The sequence below is a fragment of the Lathamus discolor genome, chromosome Z (genome assembly GCF_037157495.1).
Source record: "Lathamus discolor isolate bLatDis1 chromosome Z, bLatDis1.hap1, whole genome shotgun sequence".
In the NCBI taxonomy this organism is placed as follows: Eukaryota; Metazoa; Chordata; class Aves; order Psittaciformes; family Psittacidae; genus Lathamus; species Lathamus discolor.
In genome coordinates, this window is record NC_088909.1 from 109,010,989 (window position 1) to 109,030,930 (window position 19,942).

General features: G+C 40.5%; 1 protein-coding gene across 1 annotated transcript in view; it reads right to left on the bottom strand.

Moving 5' to 3' along the window:
- Positions 1-403: 403 nt before the first annotated feature.
- The window catches only part of SKOR2 (SKI family transcriptional corepressor 2), a 26,453-nt gene continuing 6,914 nt past the window's right edge, over positions 404-19,942 (bottom strand). Inside the window, exons 4-8 of the mRNA XM_065662663.1 lie at positions 15,905-15,970; positions 15,419-15,517; positions 10,019-10,086; positions 2,401-2,465; positions 404-466 (exon numbers count right to left, since the gene is read on the bottom strand). Coding sequence (XP_065518735.1) covers positions 2,403-2,465; positions 10,019-10,086; positions 15,419-15,517; positions 15,905-15,970 — 296 coding nt within the window. The 3' untranslated portion in view covers positions 404-466; positions 2,401-2,402. The remainder of the gene's footprint in view (positions 467-2,400; positions 2,466-10,018; positions 10,087-15,418; positions 15,518-15,904; positions 15,971-19,942) is intronic.

Here is a 19,942-nt window from a genome sequence, read left to right on the forward strand (position 1 = left end):
CCATCCAAACGTGGTTCTGGCCCATCTGGTAAGACACACATTTCTTTCCATAAAACAATCACAATTCAAAAGCAAAAGATGAACTGACAGATGTCGTCAGTGTTTGTGGCATTGAAAGGAGCATCAGTTCCTTTCACAGCTTATCCGTACGATTCATTGAAAGCATTTTCTCTATCAGGTTCAGTAGTCCTTCTAAAAACACAAAGACTTAAACTTTGGTACCACCAAAAAAGATCCAGGACAGGCATTTTTTTTTTTTAATTTTTTTGTTTTGTTTTGCTTTTACTAATAAATGGCTGCTACATTCTATTTTACATGGTTGTCCATGATGCTTTGAGGTCACTTGTCCTCGGGTTCAAAGGAACCTGTATCCCCAATCTTCCATTTTGTTTCAGTCTTTAAACAAGTCAGGTTTCTGACTGGCAAGTAATAACTTAGAAGGTTAACGGCGGCAAAAGATCCTGTGCTGCTGCAAATTGAAACAAAAAAAAACAAGGAAAAAAGAGAAAATGTTACAACACTAAACCCAAGCCTGAGATTTCTTTACTCACAGAATTATAACATTAATTTGCAATCCCTGAAAAGGGGATACATGTAGATCACCTGCTCCAGAAGCATCCTCTGACAATTTGCTAGTGAGCATCTGTAGAGCCAGGTGGAAATACTTTTAAATTAAAGATGAAGTGCAACTTGTAACTGACTGAAGTACCACTAAACACAACAAGAACTGCTGTGGAAAGGAACACAAAGCCCAACAAGGGTAGCAGAGAAGCACTGAGTATTAACTGAGTAGTTGCTCTGCAACGCACAGGGTTTTCACCTCCTTGGTGTACGATGTGGGTATGTGTATGCATACACGTTCCTTCTTGAGGCAACTCTCTCTTCTGCTTGGCACATGGAGAATCTGCAATTGCTTCTGAACAATATAGTTGTGATTCTCTGCTTGACTGATTTAGCTTAGCAGTTAAGTAACAACTAATCTTTCAAAAACACTAGGGCCTACTTAGAGAAATCCTGTTGTCTGCGGGGATGGTGTGCCACTGGAAACAAAAACAGCATGAGAAATACATCCATCCTCCACACTCGCAGCAAATAATCAGGAAATGCTCGTAGCTGTGATGCCAGCACCTTCCTTGCAGGGACTGTCTGCTGATGAAAACCTTATGATGGGAACAAATGGTGCCGTTCATCTGATGCTGCCATCCTCAGGCAGACTTTTATTGTAAATCAGTGCTTTGGACAAGGCACTCAGGGCAGGACCTGCTGCTTCTCATCTGGGAAGCGTACTGTTCTATTTGGGATATTAACACCACTGAATTTATTTTAAATCAGCGCTCAGATTAATGAGACTCAACTGAAAAATGCTGGCAGACAGTAATAAAGTATGCAGAAGAGGCAAAACAGACCAACTTGATGCTTAGATTAATCCCCTTATCTCAGCAGACAGAGCTCAAGGCCAGATACTGGTTATATGGTAACTATACTTAACTCCTAATGTTTTAAGTATCTGCTTCTTCCATAGCTCAGGCAAACATCCATCATCTATACTATCAACACCTTCTCAGATGCTCCAGATTTTCTCTTGAGAACCTCTACTTTGTGCATTACTGAGACCTCTACCTATGAATAGCTCTTTTCTTCTAATTCACCTGCTCTACCTCAGGGATCTTTTCAGTAAATCCACAAGCCGTATTTTGTACCACATCACAGTAGTAGGGCTACCAGCTTTCTGCCTCTCCATGTCTTGTTTTACCAGAAAAAGAGGAAATGTTTAAATGTTGAGGCTGTAGCACCTGAAACTGGAATCTCCAATCAACCATGGTGATGGAGATGGTGCTTCTTTTAACTGAATGCTTCTAAAGAACACTCCTGAAAAATGCAGTGTTGGGTTTGGGAATATCCTGCACAAGGGCAGCAGGGTAACTGCCCTCTGCAGGAGACTGAGCTACAGAAGACAGAGAGTCTGTGTTGTTCTGTAAAGCTCCCAAAATACACTGCTCTTTCTCAAGAAAAGGCTCCACTATGGGCAGAAAACCTCATTTCTACCTGTCTGTGTGTGAACTTTTAGTGCCTTCTGAATGCCAGAGTATTTCCCTCCTTCCACTGATGGTACATGACCTTTACACCACTATTCACCAGAGCTGAAGCACATGCTCAAGCAATGAGCCCTGGATTCATTCAGTGGTCAACTCTGAGCAGTACGTCCTACCCCAGTGGGAGGAATTTATGTGACATGTCAATTATCAGCTTTAGACAGTAGCACACCTTCACAGACAGAACTTTTAGACCAGAATCAGTAACATCAAGCCAAAGAATGATCTCCTTAATCTTGCAATGGCTGCTAAGAAAAACATGACATCCAGGTAAGACAGAATAAAGTCTCATCTTTCATAAGCTCACCTTTAGCTTTTGCTGAGGTGTGTGCCGAGCTTTTCTTTCCTGATCAAGCTTGCTGCATAGGGAATCTGCAATGACACAGAGACAAAGCCACTGCTTTAAGCCAAGGTTTGGCTAATGAAACTTCTAAACTGGAATCCCTGCAGATGAAGGGTTTTGTTTTCCTCCCTGTATCATTTTAGGAAACAGTGCCTTAAATGAAAAGATTGAGCTCTTTACAAAACCACAAGAATGTTGATTCAGAAACAAAACAGAAATGGCCCAAATTAAAACAACAGATCTTAAAATCCAATGTAAAAGATGTCTTCCAATATTTTGTTTCTAGCAGTTGCTGTCAAAAATTAAATCCACCACCCATTATGCTGCCTGCAAGATGACAAAAATCAGCTGTTCGTAACAGAGCAAGCAACATGCATTGATCTCTGCACAGCCAAAATATAGCATGTTGGGAGTATGAGGCTTCATGTATTTATAGCACCATAATTGGGAAGTTCCTAATAGTTATCTCTGACTTGCATCAATCTGAGGGAAGCCACTGAAGTGGAACAAATAATTAGAGAAAAACAGAGAACATACATAGGCATATTAGGGAACAGAGATATATTTAGCAAGAAAGTGGGATGATGTGCTTGCTGGCTACTGGGAATATGGTTCGGGGCTGCTCTTTTCCAATGCTGGGCCTTTAGAATGCAGCAAAACTAAATTGCTTTGAGATTTCTCCATAGCTGGGAATCCAAGCGACTACAAATTCACTATTCCTTGATGCTGCCTTTTGGAAGGACCTTTGGAGGAATTCAGGTTGGGATCAGAAATCTATGTCTCTCCATTCCTAGACACTGTTGCACACTGAGGTGACCTTCTTCAGCTGTCAGGCACTCCACAATATATTCAGAAATAATGTCAAATATGTTAGTGCAAGATGACAAATATGATGAGCTTAGTCAGGAGCAAGGCCTTAACCTGCATGAACAGCAAAAGGAAGAGCCAGGCAAACGCATAGAGTTGAAGCAACCTATCCCACACAGCTGAAAACATGTCAATTTACGTCCGTATCTACTGACCATACACCTAACACGCATTCTTGTATATCCCTGTTTTGCTTTTACTTACATTATGCCCACAGTCTGTGAGGATGTTTGTATGAATTGTGCTCAGCATGTCTCCTGGCTGGTGTAAAGTGTAGTATCTGCAATTACATGAAGAGATGTATCCATCCCTGCCTGCCTTAATAATGAAAAGAGTAGGGAAGGCTCAGGATGAGAGGAAAGAAAGGAGCAGCTGCAGCTCAGGAGCTAACCTTTTCATCTCTCAGGAAAGGAGGTCAATCTGATTGAAAGCAGCAACACCAGGAAGCAGCAGCATCTGCAAAGATGAGCCATCTGGCTGAATGAAAGCAGAAGCCTTTCATAGGGGCATGCTGCTTCCCACACTATACAGCCCTGGGGAAAGGGAAATGTGTGTGCATGAACTGAGAGGCCAAAACCACCAATGACCTGAGAAGACCCAGGATCCAGATGTTTTGTCTGACTACTCTTATAACCCCTTGTCTTGACAGAATTGAAAAGCTATCAGGAAGCTTGCTGACAGATTCCCCCCCCAAAACCAGAGCTCTTTCCTCCACCATATTCTCAAACAGAGCTGCCTCCAGGACAGTGTTTGCAAAGGCTGGAAAACTCCTGTCCAAATTGCAGCAGAGATGTCTGCAAACAAACTGTTTACCTGATCACCCATTTTTACAGTTGAAATTCAAACAGGAGCCACAAACAAACTGCCTGAACAAGCACATTTCATCTGAGACCCACGATGCTTCACCAACTGCTTTCCTTCTCCCTCCCACTCAGGATGTCCAACAGGCAACACCAGTTTGTATGGCTACCAACTATATAGGACATCTCCCAGGCTGTACTGACCTAGATAATATAATGGGGTACATTCTGTCAGAAATTAACTGTTCTTAATCCACTTCTCTGATATATTTGGTACATCAGTGTCTTTTCAATGTGTGTTGGGTTATCCGTTCTCCTGGTAGTAAATGAAACTGGGAGAGATGGGTGTCTAACAGGGAAATAACTACCTTCTTCATGAGTTAAATCATCTGCAATGTCATCTTACACATCTGAAGAGCATCTGGTAACTCCAGTGCTGCAGCAGAATATATTTAGGGCTTTTCATGACAATACATTCCCCTGTTGTGCATCCATGGTGTCTGTTCTGATAAAGACAGGCTTGTCCTACAGCACACTCCTAACTGCACTCCTGGAACACATTCCTTTTGCTTCATTCAAGGAATCCAGTTTGCAAGCTCTGAGTCTGGGGCACAACATGAACCAAAGCACAGATAAGTGGGTAGGATTTGGGATTCATTTCTAAAGCACACGTTCATCCCTGCTACACTTGGACATCAAAGAAGCTTCACCAAAAAATCAAATGCAGATAACCGAACATACAGAAATAGACCTGCAGTATCATCCCAACTACTAAAGCACAGGTGAAAAAATTAATGAGAAAAAATTATAAACATCTCTCTGGGTTTGGAGGAGGGAGGCAAGGAAGTGAAATCTGCCTTGGAGTCTGCAAAATACAGTGAACATGTTTCCAGAAATGCTCTTCTATCTGTTATTATCCGTGTGTCTGTGTGCAGGCACTTCAGCACAAGATGCAGCTCAAAAAATCCAAGAGCCATTGTGCTGAACCGATGTTTCCCTCTAACATTCTTACCAAGGTCAATCAATCTAGCTGGACCACTTTAAGCAGAGGACCAAAACAGAAATCCTAATAAAGCACTGCTGTTTCCTATTTCAACTTTTTCAAACATGGAATAACATGCATGCAGCGACCAATGTCTCTGCATACAAAAATGTGGATATTCCTTGTTTGTATAATGAATATATTAGTTGTACAAAGCACCTGCTTTTTATATACAACCTAAAATGGGAATTAAACCTACTAGTGCTTTTCTTAATTACAGTAGGACCCAGAGGAACATGATCTCATACCTCTGAAGAGCTACCAGCATTACCACATGGTACCTTTTTTTCTTCTTTTAAACACTCTTGTGAATCCTTAAAGAACAGGGTGAAACATGATGGAGAAATAGAAATCAATTTTGCAGATAGATAGTTCCAGATTAATTTTATTGTCTGCCTCTGAAGAACAGAGCTGATTCAAAGCAGCACTGAATCTTAGTAAGTAAGGCCATCAAATATCAGAGGAGCTCCAGCTGGATCCAGTTATGAGCTCTGAACAGTAATATCAGACCAGAGGTAGGCTAAGAAGGAGGAATGCAGTTCATGGGAGTCTAACTAAATTAAAAAGCCCAAACAAAACCAAACCAACACTTTCCGCTGGAGCTGGATAGACAAAGGACTGCCTTTCTCACATTTCTAACATGCCAAATTGCTGCCTTTTACCCTTATGTGAAGTTACTGGGATTGATCAGTACCTGATCTTAGTTACATAAACTATGGGAGCAGGGTGATGAACATCACCTTAGTCTTTCCTGATGGATACATTACAACTGTGGTCTATGCTTCCTTGGAACCAACAAACTGCTTGTAAGGGACCCCCAAAAGGAAATGAACAAACACTAGCTTAGTGTTCTACCTATCTGTAACAGTGTTTTACATGGGGTTTACCAAAACATAAAAGGAATAAAAAATCATTGTACTGGGAATGCTGCTTCTAATCATTCTCCCACGTGGCAGCTAGGAAGAAAGTTTATGCTTTTAAACTGTGATCCACTAACACATGCTCAGAAAACAATACCAGACAGATGCAGAAGCTCAAGCAGGAGCCAACTCAGTGCTTTGTTAGACTGGCTTGGCTGTCCTGACATATGAGTTCTGGTCACCCTGGCCAGAAACCAACAACTCAAAAGGCAGGTGAGCTCTTCTAAGGCCGTATCACATGTGCCATTTTAGAACTTACCCCAGTGTGCTTGACATTGGTTTCTTCTTGGGGGCCCTTTCTGTATAGCTGAATAGCAAAAGCCAAATGATCCATGCCTAAATCCATATATAAAATTAATATTTTATATAAGACCTCCAAGTACACGCACTGTATGTAGCTAATTCAGGAGACAGTACTTTGAGGGAGGAGGGAAAGTGCATTCAAAGATTTAAGACCTCTTTTCTTGTTAAACATGATGATTGGTTGTTTCTTGGCACTTGGCTGAGACCTTGGCACAAACAGGTTGCAGTACCAGAATTACTGGCACAGGGTGCCCAGAGAAGCTGTGGCTACCCCATCCCTGGCAGTGTTCAAGGCCAGGCTGGACAGGGCTTGGAGCAACCTGGTCTAGTGGAAGGTGTCCCTGCCAGTGGCAGGGGGTTGAAACTGGATGAGCTTTAACATCCCTTTCAACCATTCCATGGTTATTTGATTAGCACTTCCCAGCAGCTGCTCAAGACACTCTGACCAAATCCTTTCTCAACATAAATTGCTCATGGCTTCACAATAACCCACTGCTCCAGCTACGTACCAAGTCGGGTTATGTCCAAAGAAGCCAACATCTATCACAGAGGATGTAACAGAACACGACTCAACTTCCCATTTTCCCACCGATCTCAGTTTTCCTCCTGACTTTCAGGAAGCCATAAAATATATATATACATATATATATTTTTTTTTTCCGGAGGGGACAGAACATTAAAACAAAACCCCATTGATTAAACGCTGCTGTAACGGAGGTTTTTAATGAGGCGTACTGAAGCCAGGTGCCTCGCAGCCGGCGCTGGGGGTGCAGTGGCGGTCGGGGAGCGGCAGAGGGCATCCGGAGCCTGCGCCAGCGCCCCAAGAGCTGCCCCCCACGCGTGGCCGTTCGTCATCGCCTCCTGCACTACAGCTCCACAGCGTCACCGAGAACTGGGGAAAAAACGCGTTACTAGGAGAAAAAAACCCGCCACCTTCCGTCAGTCCTTTCCATGTAAAAGTCAGGCTATGGTGGGCGTTTGCAAGAGGAAGTTTTCAAATACAATTTATATTTCATTAATTTTTTCATGCTTAGCTTCAGCTTGTTGTTTTCCTGACCTTTCTGACACATCAAGCATGCCAAGGCAGTTTATTTTAAAGTCTGACTACTCAGTTATGTAGCTTGAGGAATTCCAATGCAGGGTGAGCAAAACCATCACTGCCGCAAAACCTGCCCCTGGTACCCCCTGTTACGGGAGACGCCTTCAAGATCATGCACAAGTCTTCAGAAAGGACTAACTGATGTTTTATAATCCTTCCGTGGTGAGAAGAGCCAAAAGAAACTGACTCTGTCCATTCATATTGTTTGTAAAATAAACACAGCAATTAAGCTAGGTTCTGCAGCTAGTTATACTCGTAAATTTTTAGTTTAATAATACAAAGGTATACAGCTGTGAAACAGCAAGTAAAATTAAGATTTAAGTATACAGTAAAGACTTCTGCTTTTATCTTTGCACTTCAATGTTAACAAGAAAATGAGCTGTGGGCAGCTCTGCTAAAGCAATACTAGAGCATCTCATGTACATACAAGCCAAAACAACCTGCCCCTTTTAAAAACAAAACAACAAATGAACAAAAAAATTAAGAAGTAACCATGGTTTTTGTGTTTCTTGCACTAAAAGCTCTAACTCATCTATGCCATTACCCAAAAAGGCCAAACGAGTTAGCACATTCAGCTCAGCAATCTTAATTCTACATATAAGCACACAAGGTGTATTCATGTGAATGAATTAAAGCAACTGACTCCATTTCAGTTACCACCCAAAACATCCCTGAAGATTTCTGCACCCATCTTAAACAAACACACTTGTTATTTGCAGCAGTCTCTCAGTTCTTCAGATGCAAACATCCTTTTAGTTGTCTCACTGCGACACAACCTGTCTCACCAGTATCAGGAGGGATACCCAAATGTGAGCATAAAGACTTACTGATGATGTGACAACATTTCCATTAGTGATAATTAAACTTAGGCAGCCACAATCACTGACAGGGTCCTGAACTACTGGTGCAGCACATTAAATGTTGAAATTATTCACTATAAGTACATTCAGACAACTTTGTTCAATGATCAAATAACTATTAGTCTTTCTGTAGCATGCACCATAAAAACGTGTGAATTACATGATCATATGCCTTTTCCTGCCCAAGAAAAAGCACTACATTGAAACTTGTGATTTTCCACTTCTTGTAGACCAGCTGGCTGGAGTTGGTAACATCCAGTTTCAGAAACTACTTCAGAACTGGACCACAAAGTGAATGGCAGAGATGATCCATTCTCTCCTAAGAGGCAGATTTAGCTCCAGGTTCACCTGACACAAGAGATAAAGGCTGAAGTAGGGCCACAAACTTTGTGTTAAAATGTGCTTCACAGGAGGAATCAGACAGGTCACCTGCCTCAAATCCAAAGCAGCAGGGGAAGTACTTTTCAGGATGGCATCTTAGTTACCAGCTTCTGTGACAATGCAATTCACAGATCAAGCCAAGTCCTTTCCTGGCATTGGGAGACAAAGGGGAACACTAACCACTGGACACATTAAAGAAAAGGAGTGGAGACAAGCAGCAGAAAAAATCTCCAAAGATGTTCTGGACTTGAATTCCCTCCATAAACAACCTCCTTCAAGCACCCTCCATCTCTCATTGAAATCCCTGAAGTCAGCAGGAACAGGGAGCAGGAACATTCGGCAGCTCTAAAAATAAGGCCACTCCTAAAAGCCTCTAAACATAGGTGCACAAGTTTGACAATCTTGGCCTTCAGCTTTATTTTTATGTCCCAACCCATCAATTAGAAAATGACAGTACCAGAAAGTTGGAGAATGCCATCCCTGCACTAGGTTCTGTGACAACCACAAGGAAAATTTAGATGTTCAAGCACAGACTGGATCCAGGTAAGTGGGGATATTTGGCAAACCTGCTTCAAAAATTCCCTGTTGAATAACAGCAGACTGATCACAGAAAAAGCACTATTAGCATGCTGATAGCCTCTCATTTGTTAACATGCCTCTTACAGTAAACAGTATCTGAGTAAGAAACAGTTTTATATGCTACACCCCTTGCTTGTACTGGATTAAGTATGTCAGGTTTTCAAAACAGCACAGTTGTTACAATGATACAGAGCTGCACTAACACACACATGCAAAATCCCTCTTGATTTTAAAAATAACAAGCAAAAAACCCAACAGCAATGCATGTCTGCACTGAGCTGTGTTTTGGCAACTCAATCCTTTACTGCTGAGTTAAGCACTTCTTCTAGCAGCTGAAATTTCACAAAGACACATCCTGAGGTTTATCTGCCAGTGAGAAGTTGGCCCTGAACAGATTCCCTACCAAGGGCTGAAATGCACCCCTTGGCAACTCGTATGAGGTAGAAACATTTAACTGCTTAAGGTTTACGGATTCAGTCCTCACTTTTCACTCCGAAGAAGCACCTCTCAGCATTGAGTCAGCGCATTTCGTTTAGTTGAAACATGAAGACCCATCTGGTTACCGCATGAAAGTAAATCTCCAGGTAATTAGACTCTAAACCAGCTGAGCTCAGGAATATGAGCTCGGGAATAGTACATCTACATGGCTCACAAACAGAAAGTTTGAGCATTGCACTGAAAAAACATAAAGCAACAGTTTACAACATTTTTAGCAGAGAAAGCAAACTTACAATTTGTAACTGCTGTACCATTTCTTCTCTGTACGCCAGTTCCCGCTTCATCTGATCTTGAAAATTATCTGCAAGAAGAGGAAAAAAAGAAGCAGATGCAGTAGTTAAAATCGAGACCACGCAGTAGAATTCATATAAATAAAGATAAATCAAACCAAATCACTACTAAGGAACCATGAAAGACTACAAAGCCCTTCACCCAATTAAAACATGTTCCTAATAGAAACTTATCTAGTAGAGGACACTTCAAACAAGAGATGTGGAAAAAACAGATTCAGTTATTTCACAATTAGCAAATATATTCTGCTAAGTGTCTGTTGCTAGCATTTATTCCCACAGTTACTCTTCTCAATGGACAAGGCTCTGCAGTCATTAGTCAAACGTCTACCAGTGCTGATGAGAAGCGCAAAAGCTGTTCCCCTTTGCTTTGGCATAAATCTGTTGACATCAATAGCAATGTCCAACGTGTGAGAAGACAAGGTGTTCAAGGATGCACGATTTGATTTGTAGTTTGTAACATCGTGCTGATGGCTTTGAACAAAACCCAGACTAAAGCTCTATAAACAGTGACATGGAAAGCAGAAGGCAGAAAGTCTTTGAAAGACTGATTCGTGACAGCTGGGTTACAGCACAGACCAGCCTTCCTGCTTCACTAGCTCTTCCTTCCCTTATTTTCCTCCTCTCTATCCATTTCAGACAAAACTTGATTTGGTAGAAAATTAACTGCTGGTCTGTTTTCATAACACTGCTGTTGGAGGGAGGGAAAAATAAAAATATGAACAAAACTATCGACAGGAAGCAAATAACATGGAGAGCTGCATGATGGAGACCTGAGTGCAGTGGTGGATTATTAAATGGAGGAGGAAAGAAAATCCATTCCACCCAGTATCATTCTGAATCAGGAAACAAGTACAGAAAATAGCAAGGTGAATGCCAACAGAAAACAGCATGGAGCATCTGAACACACAGAGCTTGGAGAACAACTACAAGACCAAGGCAGCTAAAAAGGTTTATTTACGACTAACCAATTAAGAGAATTAAACAGTCATGCTGGGACACAGTCACACAGCTTTGTGACAACTTCTCAACCCCAAAAGCAGGAGCAGGAAACCAATGAGCAGGCATGGCATGATGCGATGGAGAGGAAGGATGTATCTCTCCTGCAGGGGAAGAGCACATACCGCCATTAAGTGTGGGCATAGGAACACGGTAGAATAAAGTACAAGGCGGCAGAGCTCTGTCCTCCTTCACACAAGAATTTTGCCTCCCTGAATGATGACCAAATACTGTTGTTTATAAGGCATGGAGGCACTTCAGGACAACAAAAAAATATCAATTAAACAAAGAAAGAGTGAGAAAATTTATCTGGCTGAAACCATCGGGAGTCCAGCTCAGTCACACAGAAAAGGATATGACAACATCATCCTATAAAAAGTTTCTCAAATTTCAAGTAAATGCCCACAGAATTTTTCAGACTATTCCCTCTAGTCCAACTCAACCGGGAAAAGAAGCCAACAGAAACAAAGCAGGTTTGCAATTCCCCTCTTCCTAGCTCCAAAAAAACTGTGCGGTATAAAACGGTGATTGCTTCCTATCCTGGTCACTAAGGGCTGACATATCTGTGCCAGCTATGACTGGGGTCCTCCACTTTCACTGTGAGTAGGCTACATGGAGAAATATTCCTTCTCTCCTTGACACTTTCCTCCTGACTGCCTCTTCACAGGCTCATCACCTCTCAAAAAAAAAAAAAAAAGCTCAAAAATCTTGCTCAATCCTGCACTGCAAATATCCAAGCTTGCAGTGGAAATGGGGTGTTAATGGTAAGGATAGCTGTTTGTTTTTTTTCTGGAGGCATTTATCTGAATCTGAATGCTTACAGACAAAGCCATAAGCAGTACCCAAGAGAAAAGACATGAATATTTAAATAGCTTTCTTAACACAAAATTAAATACTTTAACTATCCAGACTATGTCTCCACCATTTTATTGCCACATTGTTAAATGCACATGGACAAAATGCGTGCCAGCCAACACCAAAGGCACAGAACAGAAGAGGGTTCTGAGGGAACACGCTGACATCATGCACAGGTGCTCATATTTGTATCAGGACAGCAAATTCTTTGATTTTCTTCAAGTGATCTGACCTTTTCATTTTTTTATTTTCTTCAAGTGATCTCTGCATTGAGAGATGTTACAGGCAAAGGAAAGCCCCATCTGCAGCTTTCAAGTACAACAATATAAAAAATAAAGGTACAAACAGCAGAAGACAAGGTCGGCTGCTTTATAAATCATCACGGTCCACATTTCAAGCAGGTACAAGAAGTCACAGAGAAGTGTGCAGCATACTACTGCTAAATGAGTTTGCAAATAAGATCAGTTCTCATTTAGCAGTGATTTCCATGAGGAGACTGTGGAAACCAAACGCCATTTACACACAAGACTGCATGGCACCACTGTGGGTGGTGTTTTGAGGCTATTAAGGTAAAACACCCCAAATGCACTCAGTTCCAAATGCAAGACCCAAAACAAAAAGGTGACTTTGGAGTTAATTACACGTAACCCAAGAGAGGCATTTTCTAGAGAGATACAGTGATACTTTCCACATCTCACACATAGCTGAATAGGGATGCATTTCCTCCCTTTTAAATAAGGTTGAGAAAACTTAAAAAACAAAGGTTCCTTATTTACCCACAGACAGTTCAAAGCACAGGGAGAACCACCACCACCTGTGGGATTGAGAATTACCCTGGCAGACTAGTCCTGTCCTCAACAGCTTTAGGAATGGGACAGAAATCCAGCCCCCACTGCTGCTCAGCCTGATGTGGTGAGCCAGAGAGGGATAGGATATTGTCCTGGGTTCAGCAGTAGCAGTCATTTTTCTCCTTCTTAGTAGCTGGTGCAGCGCTGTGTTTTTTACTTTTGGCCTGGGAACAACGCTGCTAACACTGATGTTTTCAGTTGTTGCTAAATAATGTTTACTCTGACCAATGACTTTCTGAGTCTCACGAGTCTCACGGCAGACCATGAAAGAGGGGAAGCTGGGAGGAAGCAGAGACCGGACACCTGACCCAAACTAACCAAAGAGGTATTCCATACCACAGCACGTCATGCCCAGTATACAAACTGGGGGGAGTCACCTGGAAGGGCTAGATCACTGCTTGGGTTGGGCTGGGTATCAGTCAGCAGGTGGTGAGCGGCTGTATTCTCTTCCTTTGTCATTTCCCTTATCATTATTATTATTGGTGGTAGCAGTAGTGGTTTTGTTATACCCTAGTTACTGCACTGTTCTTGTCTCAACCCATGGGAATTACATTCTTTTCATTCTCTTCCTCATCCCTCCAGGAGCAGGGGGAGGAAGAACGGAGGGGAAGTAAGCGAGCGGCTGTGTGGTTCTGAGTTACTGGCTGGGCTTAAACCACGACGGATATAAACCCTGTTACCTGTCTGCTCTTCGCTCCCTCCTACAGCCTCAGGTGTTTCCAAGCCATGATAAACACATCAACACAATTTTAATTTTACCTCAACATTCCTTTAGCTGGTTCTCTGAAGACTTCTCTGCCTAGCTTCTCCCTATCCAACACCACCCCACACAGATACGGACTTGGGAAACCTTGGCAAAACACTTTCTAATATCTGACCTAAAGCAGCAGCCCCCCGCAGCAGCACAAGCCTGGCACAGACCTCTTCTCTTTTGCTACGACATGTATTGTTCTAGAGGACAAACCACTTTTACCCTGGATTTTACGCTGCTTTGCTTTACAAAGACCCTTCTTGTTTTATTATATGTGGAGGAGGGGTGGGGTTTTTTTGGTAAATCTAAGTCTGTAAATAGGTTTTACGGTCACTTGTATATACTTTTTATTGCACATTATCTGGTTTCTATTTTAATCCTGAAGAAAATTGACCACTACTTTGTGGTACCTTGAAACCACATATTTTTCAAGCCAGCATACAGTCGCCACTTCCTTGGTCAGCCGTACGTGTTCTTTTCTTTTATTTGAATTGTATTTCATGTGGTTTAATTGCAGTGTTTATTTACATGGCAATGACAGAGCATTAATTTTACTGTAGAAGAACAAAAGGATAAATAAGTGACCTGAATGGCAAAATTCCAAGATGCCATTTCACCAATACCACACATCAGTGTTTTGATCAACACAAATTATTTTAAAATTACCTCACTCCCAAACCCAAGTAATGACTGAATTTATACTGAAGGATGAGGTTATCCTCCTTTCATTAATACCCATATCACCTCAGGCGGCTCTTCTCCTTTATTTATGAAGCTGTCTACATCTTTCAATATTTGGGCTAAAGATGGAGTCATTGCTAGAGTTCTCGCACTTCTTTGCTTCCCTGAACTTACCCTATCTGATGCTACAGACAGGGGACAAATGTATTTTCTTTAAATAATAGGAGAATGACGTCTGTGTTCCCAACTTTTCCTGGGAAATGCAACACTCAGCTTGCAGCAGTGGGTTCTGGCTGACCTGCTTACTTTGTGGGACCTACCAATACTGGGTTTTGTCCCTGGAGTTTTTACCAAGGGACCTAGAGGTCTAACAATACTGAGTTTCTGAACTCTTCAAGAAATCATGATAAACCAACATGAGGGCAGTTTTGTGTTGAGTGCTGGTCAGACATTTCAGGCATGTATGAGTTAACAGTTTAGCAAATGTCAGGAGAGCCCGTAACATTACATCCATTGCATGTTATAAGAGCCCTTACTGTGTCTTCTACATTGTCCTGAACTATGTGGGATTTCTCGTGGAAGCATGTTTTTCCCAATCGATGCCAGCATAATTCAGAAAGTCTCAGTCAATGAGACTTTCTCCCTGTGCATGCAGTGTAACCTTCTGGCAGCTTCACGAAAACCCTAAGTGTCTATTTTGTTTTCTCTTATTTAACACATGCCAGACACATTCCATCACCCCTGGACAGCAACACCCTGCTCATCAGTCATGGTGGAAAGGCCATCTCAAACAGCCCATCTCAAGAGAAGTCCAAATAGGTATTTCTGTCCCTTAAACAGGGGCCACATCAATTCTCCATCGTCACCTAGAACTACCTAAACATAACTATCAAGTACCTTGTCTTCAAAAGCCTCCAAAAAACTGGTTAAGACCACTGACACTGCTGTACCCCAAGAAGCACCAGACATGTTTCTGTCTACTCACTGTATTCAGTGTTATCAAAATCAGTAAAATACACATTAAATAGACATCCAGTTTCAGATTTTCCCTTCAAAAGGTCTGAAAAGCCAAGGCAAAAGTACCATCAGCTTCAGCAGAACTAAGCAAAGATCCTGGCAACACAACTGAGAACACACCTCTCCCACTTTAACAATCTGACAAACCCAACCACCCATAAATAACACCAAAACCACAGATGTGTATCTTACTGAAGACTGGGAAAGACGCATTTCCTTTCAACACCTGGAACTCCTGTTCTAGTCTCCTCCGTAAGTCGATCTGTTCAAACAAAACCTTCTGGAGTTCCTCTAACAAAGGAAAAAGAAAAGTGGTTTTGCTAATCTGTATAAATAATTCTTGAAAGAATAGTTGCAGAGCAATTCATTATTATAAGACAAAATATTTAAGCAGTTATAAAAAAAAAGTGTTGCATAGACCTACAATAGATTTTGTGCAGAAAGCCATGAATATAAATCAATGTAATATATTATTTTAAAGTATTATATTACAGTGTCATGTATTGATTGATATATATGCATTAATCTCAATTATATCCACCCAAAGGTCCATATATTATTCATATGTTATTTGACAAGCTTAAAATATGGTGCAGAACAAAAGTGCCCCCTATTATCCTCATATTCTATTAAAACAAAGAGCAGTTTTATAACGTAAGAGGCCCTTATTTATTTTACCTTTCCCCATGTTTTCCACATCCTTCTTCAGCGAATGAGGTGAATTGGTTTCTTGGGTATGTTCACCTTTAAAAAAGGAGAAAGGAAAAAGTTAGTGATTTACTGCTATTTCTTTTTATCAGTATTGTCCTTCCTGTACAACTGCTCCAGAGAATCTGGAGGGAAAAAAAAACAAACAAAAAACCACCAAGCAAAAATATTCTGAAAGTGTAAGATTGAGGCTTATCTACACAACTCCATGGGCACAGCACTTGGACTTGTATTTGCTTCTACTTTAGGAAAGTATCTGCCTACACCATGGCCTCCTGCAGACAAGACCCCATGTCTCCATGTTACCCTCGGAAAGCTCCTCTTGCACATCCTCTGCCGAACTTATCCCTTCTTTCCCTCTATCCCTTCTTGAAGATGCACTAATCATAGAAGGACTAGAAACAAGCTGATAAAGGGTTAGGTAGAGCCTTCTCTATACAGTTTGGTGCCTTCTCTATACAGTTTTGTATCTTCTTACAATGGGAAGTCCATGCTATCTAGCTGGGCAGGACCCTGTTCCCAAATCCACAGGCAAAATCTTCTGCACACCAGTCTTTATCATCTCCTATAATTCTATGGCATGGGCTAGTTGTAACTAGATATAGTTCATATCCAACTGAGATAAAATTGACATTAGTGAAATTTGCATCTAAAGGATACAGCTCTAAGGTCAACCAATTCAAAGACTTCTGTTTTAGACTGCTCACATAACTTTTAATCATACAGAATTTTCTAGATAACAAAACTTTAGTATTTCCAGATATATGAATACTACTTCTTTTGGCCTTTTTCCTTTAAAAATAAAAATAAAATTAAATGAAACGAAACGAAACGAAACAAAACAAAACAAAACAAAATAAAATAAAATAAAATAAAATAAAATAAAATAAAATAAAATAAAATAAAATAAATTTTCACAAGGTATTAAGTTCATCTGGATAAGAGTTTGACTTAAATATGAACCTTCTGACAGAAGGTGCAATTTTGATTGTCCTCTGGAACTGTGAAATTTTCCTCTAATTTATGTGAATAGGGTTCTGAAACAAAGTTTTTAAAAAAGAAAAAAGTATCACTTTAGCAGAAACTAATGAGAGAATTTCTATTATTTACAGTTGAAGTAGAAATGGACTCTCAGTAATTAAGGAAGTATTTGTTAAATAACCAATTATTGAACTAATTGGACTAATTCTTGTTTTAGTCCAGCCAGTAAATACACATCATTAACTCTACTGATGAGTAATCACAGACATACACTTAAAGCTACTCAAGTGTTTATGTGTTTGGAAGGAAAAATCATGTGGGAAATAAGCTGGGTTTTTTTGAAAATAAAAAGCCATAGCACTAAATAGGTTACTACTCATCAGATAAGAAAACAGTTACTTAATAAACTCGTCCTGTCATCATACATTTCCGAGTAGGTCATGACAATAAGGTAATTTAAAAGTTGAATCAGGAAAGTCTTGCTTTATATGCAGTCAGAAATCTTTTTGCAAAACATTTCTTTCTTTTTTAAAAAATTAATGCATTCCTATATCCAGTAAACCTTGAAGTCACAGCATATGAAACCTATCCAATAGCTGTGCATTTTAGCATCTTAGTCCTTAAAAAAAAAAAAAAAAAGGCAACCACTCATTCAGACATGCACATTTATACAACTGATTATTGGTGCCAGCAATTCCATTTAAAAATATGTTTGCGTAACATAAGTATTAAAAAAATATTTTTTGTACAGTTCTTGATAAAAACAAAGTATTGTTCTACAGGTAACTTGTCTCATCACACTAAAAGAAACAGCAAGCTTAAAAATACTTAAAAATACAAAAATCACTTTTTGGGCAGTGGTTTGTGCTGTTTCCTCAATATAAAATGGTCTGTCTTTGTTTTGTTAATATAATTCTGTTTTAAACAGGACTGCTAACAAAATAAATGTTTTGTTAGAGGAATTAGGGTGCAAAAGCTCAAGAAGAAGGAATTAAAGTTTAGGGAGGATATTTATTGAATTATAAATACTAGTATATTTTCCCAAATAATTTCGTTAACTGAGGAATTATTTTCTAAATGTTTAAGTGCAATTTTGAGGGATAATAGACAGAAGGTAACTGGATTTTTCAAGGGGGAGAAAAGAAAAAGGGGAAGAGACTCGACCCTAGCACAGAGCATGGCGGCAACAGTTCCCACTTGCTCGGCTGAGCTTTCAGGGCTGTATGTTTGAGGCTGCCGACTCTCTGGGACTGAAAGAACCACATCAAAATGAAAATAAGGGCATGCAACATGAAGAATAACTTCTTGAGCATCTGCAGCCTCTCCACTAAGACACTGAAAAGACTTTCTAGGAAGTCCCCCATCCTTGCCCTCAAAATAAGGAATAGGATAGGAAAAGTGAAGGTACTTAGAGGCAAAACTTGGCACGTAAAGTTCTAAAGAGTAACTGTATTTTTAAACTGCTGATGTTAAAGAAAAAGCTTCAACATTATTATTATTAATGCTAATAATAATCAGATGGGTTTCACCTTTCCAGTCCCCCTGAAAATGATAATCAGGAGCCTGCTCTTCTCTGTTTTTCCATACTTCCCAGAGGCCTCATCATGCATTGTGTACTGTTCTACCTTAATTGAAAGGGAGGAGGTATTGAATATTTAACCAGCTTCCTTTCTCTTACATGTTAATTAAAAGCTAAATAGGTATTTTAAAACAAACAAACAGAAAGCCCAAAGAATTTTAATCAGTCTAAGAAAAAAAGAATCACTTCCCCTTCTAATAGCTTCACCATAACTCTCTTGGGCCTTGTCTGCACACAAACTTGCAGCAGCATTGAAACACTGAAAGCTGTGCAGCCCTTTAGTACAGACACTCAGGTTTTCTTTAAGAAAGGCCTATTTCAGTTTATACAAAGAAATCAAACTATATCTCAACTGTCTGTTAGGTAGGGGAAAAGGGGATGAAGGATTTATACCCAGTTTAAACTGCCTCAGCTGAAGCTTTTGGTACTTCTCTTCCCGATTAGCTCAGGTGCGCAGACATTGTTATTCTGGAATAAAGGTACGTGGGTTGTATGGCGCACAAATGGCTTTCTTACCCTGGAATGTGAACATCTGCCCATGAAGGAAAGAAGATATTACGTCTGTGAGTAGACACACCTCAAATTACTTTATCAGTACTCTGAAAAACAGAGGTCCCAAATTGCACATTGACACAGCCTCATCTCCTGTGATGCCACCATTTTATTAGCTCTGCACCCACTGGAATAGTTAAGATTTGAATTTTTAACACAAGAAACAAACAGGAACATTCCTAAACGTATTCTTCTCAACAGAAATGGAGGTTGCCCTCCTTGCACAAAACCAAACCCGACACAGCCAGGTTACCTCTTCATGATGTGCCATCTACAGAAACCTCCTTCCTCAGGAAGATCTCGAGGCACTTTTCAAACAGCAGCTAAATATTTCCATGCTGGCCCAGACAACAAAACGACATCAGCGGGCAACTGATATGCCCAACACAGAGGTCTGATCACTCCCCTGACTCTTATCCCTGTACCCTGTCCCCAGCTCGTACCCTATACAATTCTCATATGTGGTGTCAACCAAAATCGTCTCTCCTGTATCTCAGCATTGGCTCTATTAATCCTGGTCAGTAGTTAGGTATTGCAGAGCACACCATGTCTGTCACACAGCTCTGCAGCTCACTCCTACCTTCATGAAGTTCACAGCACTGATGCTGTACCATAACTTAACATCCACTGGTATTTTAGCTGGAGAGAAGGCTATCAGCAGACACAAACACTGCAGCCCTGAAGATGTCAGTGTCTTCTGGGTATAAATATATATATGTATATACACATATCCCTCCATTTAAAAAATATAGGCAGATGTGAACCGGCAGACTTTCAGAGCTTCAGAAGCTCCATCTGTATTTGAAATTAATTACCTGCTTTAAGACATGCACAGTTCTTGCATATGTCATGAAGAAATCCTACCCTTACTAAAAATTTTCATGATTTGTGCATAT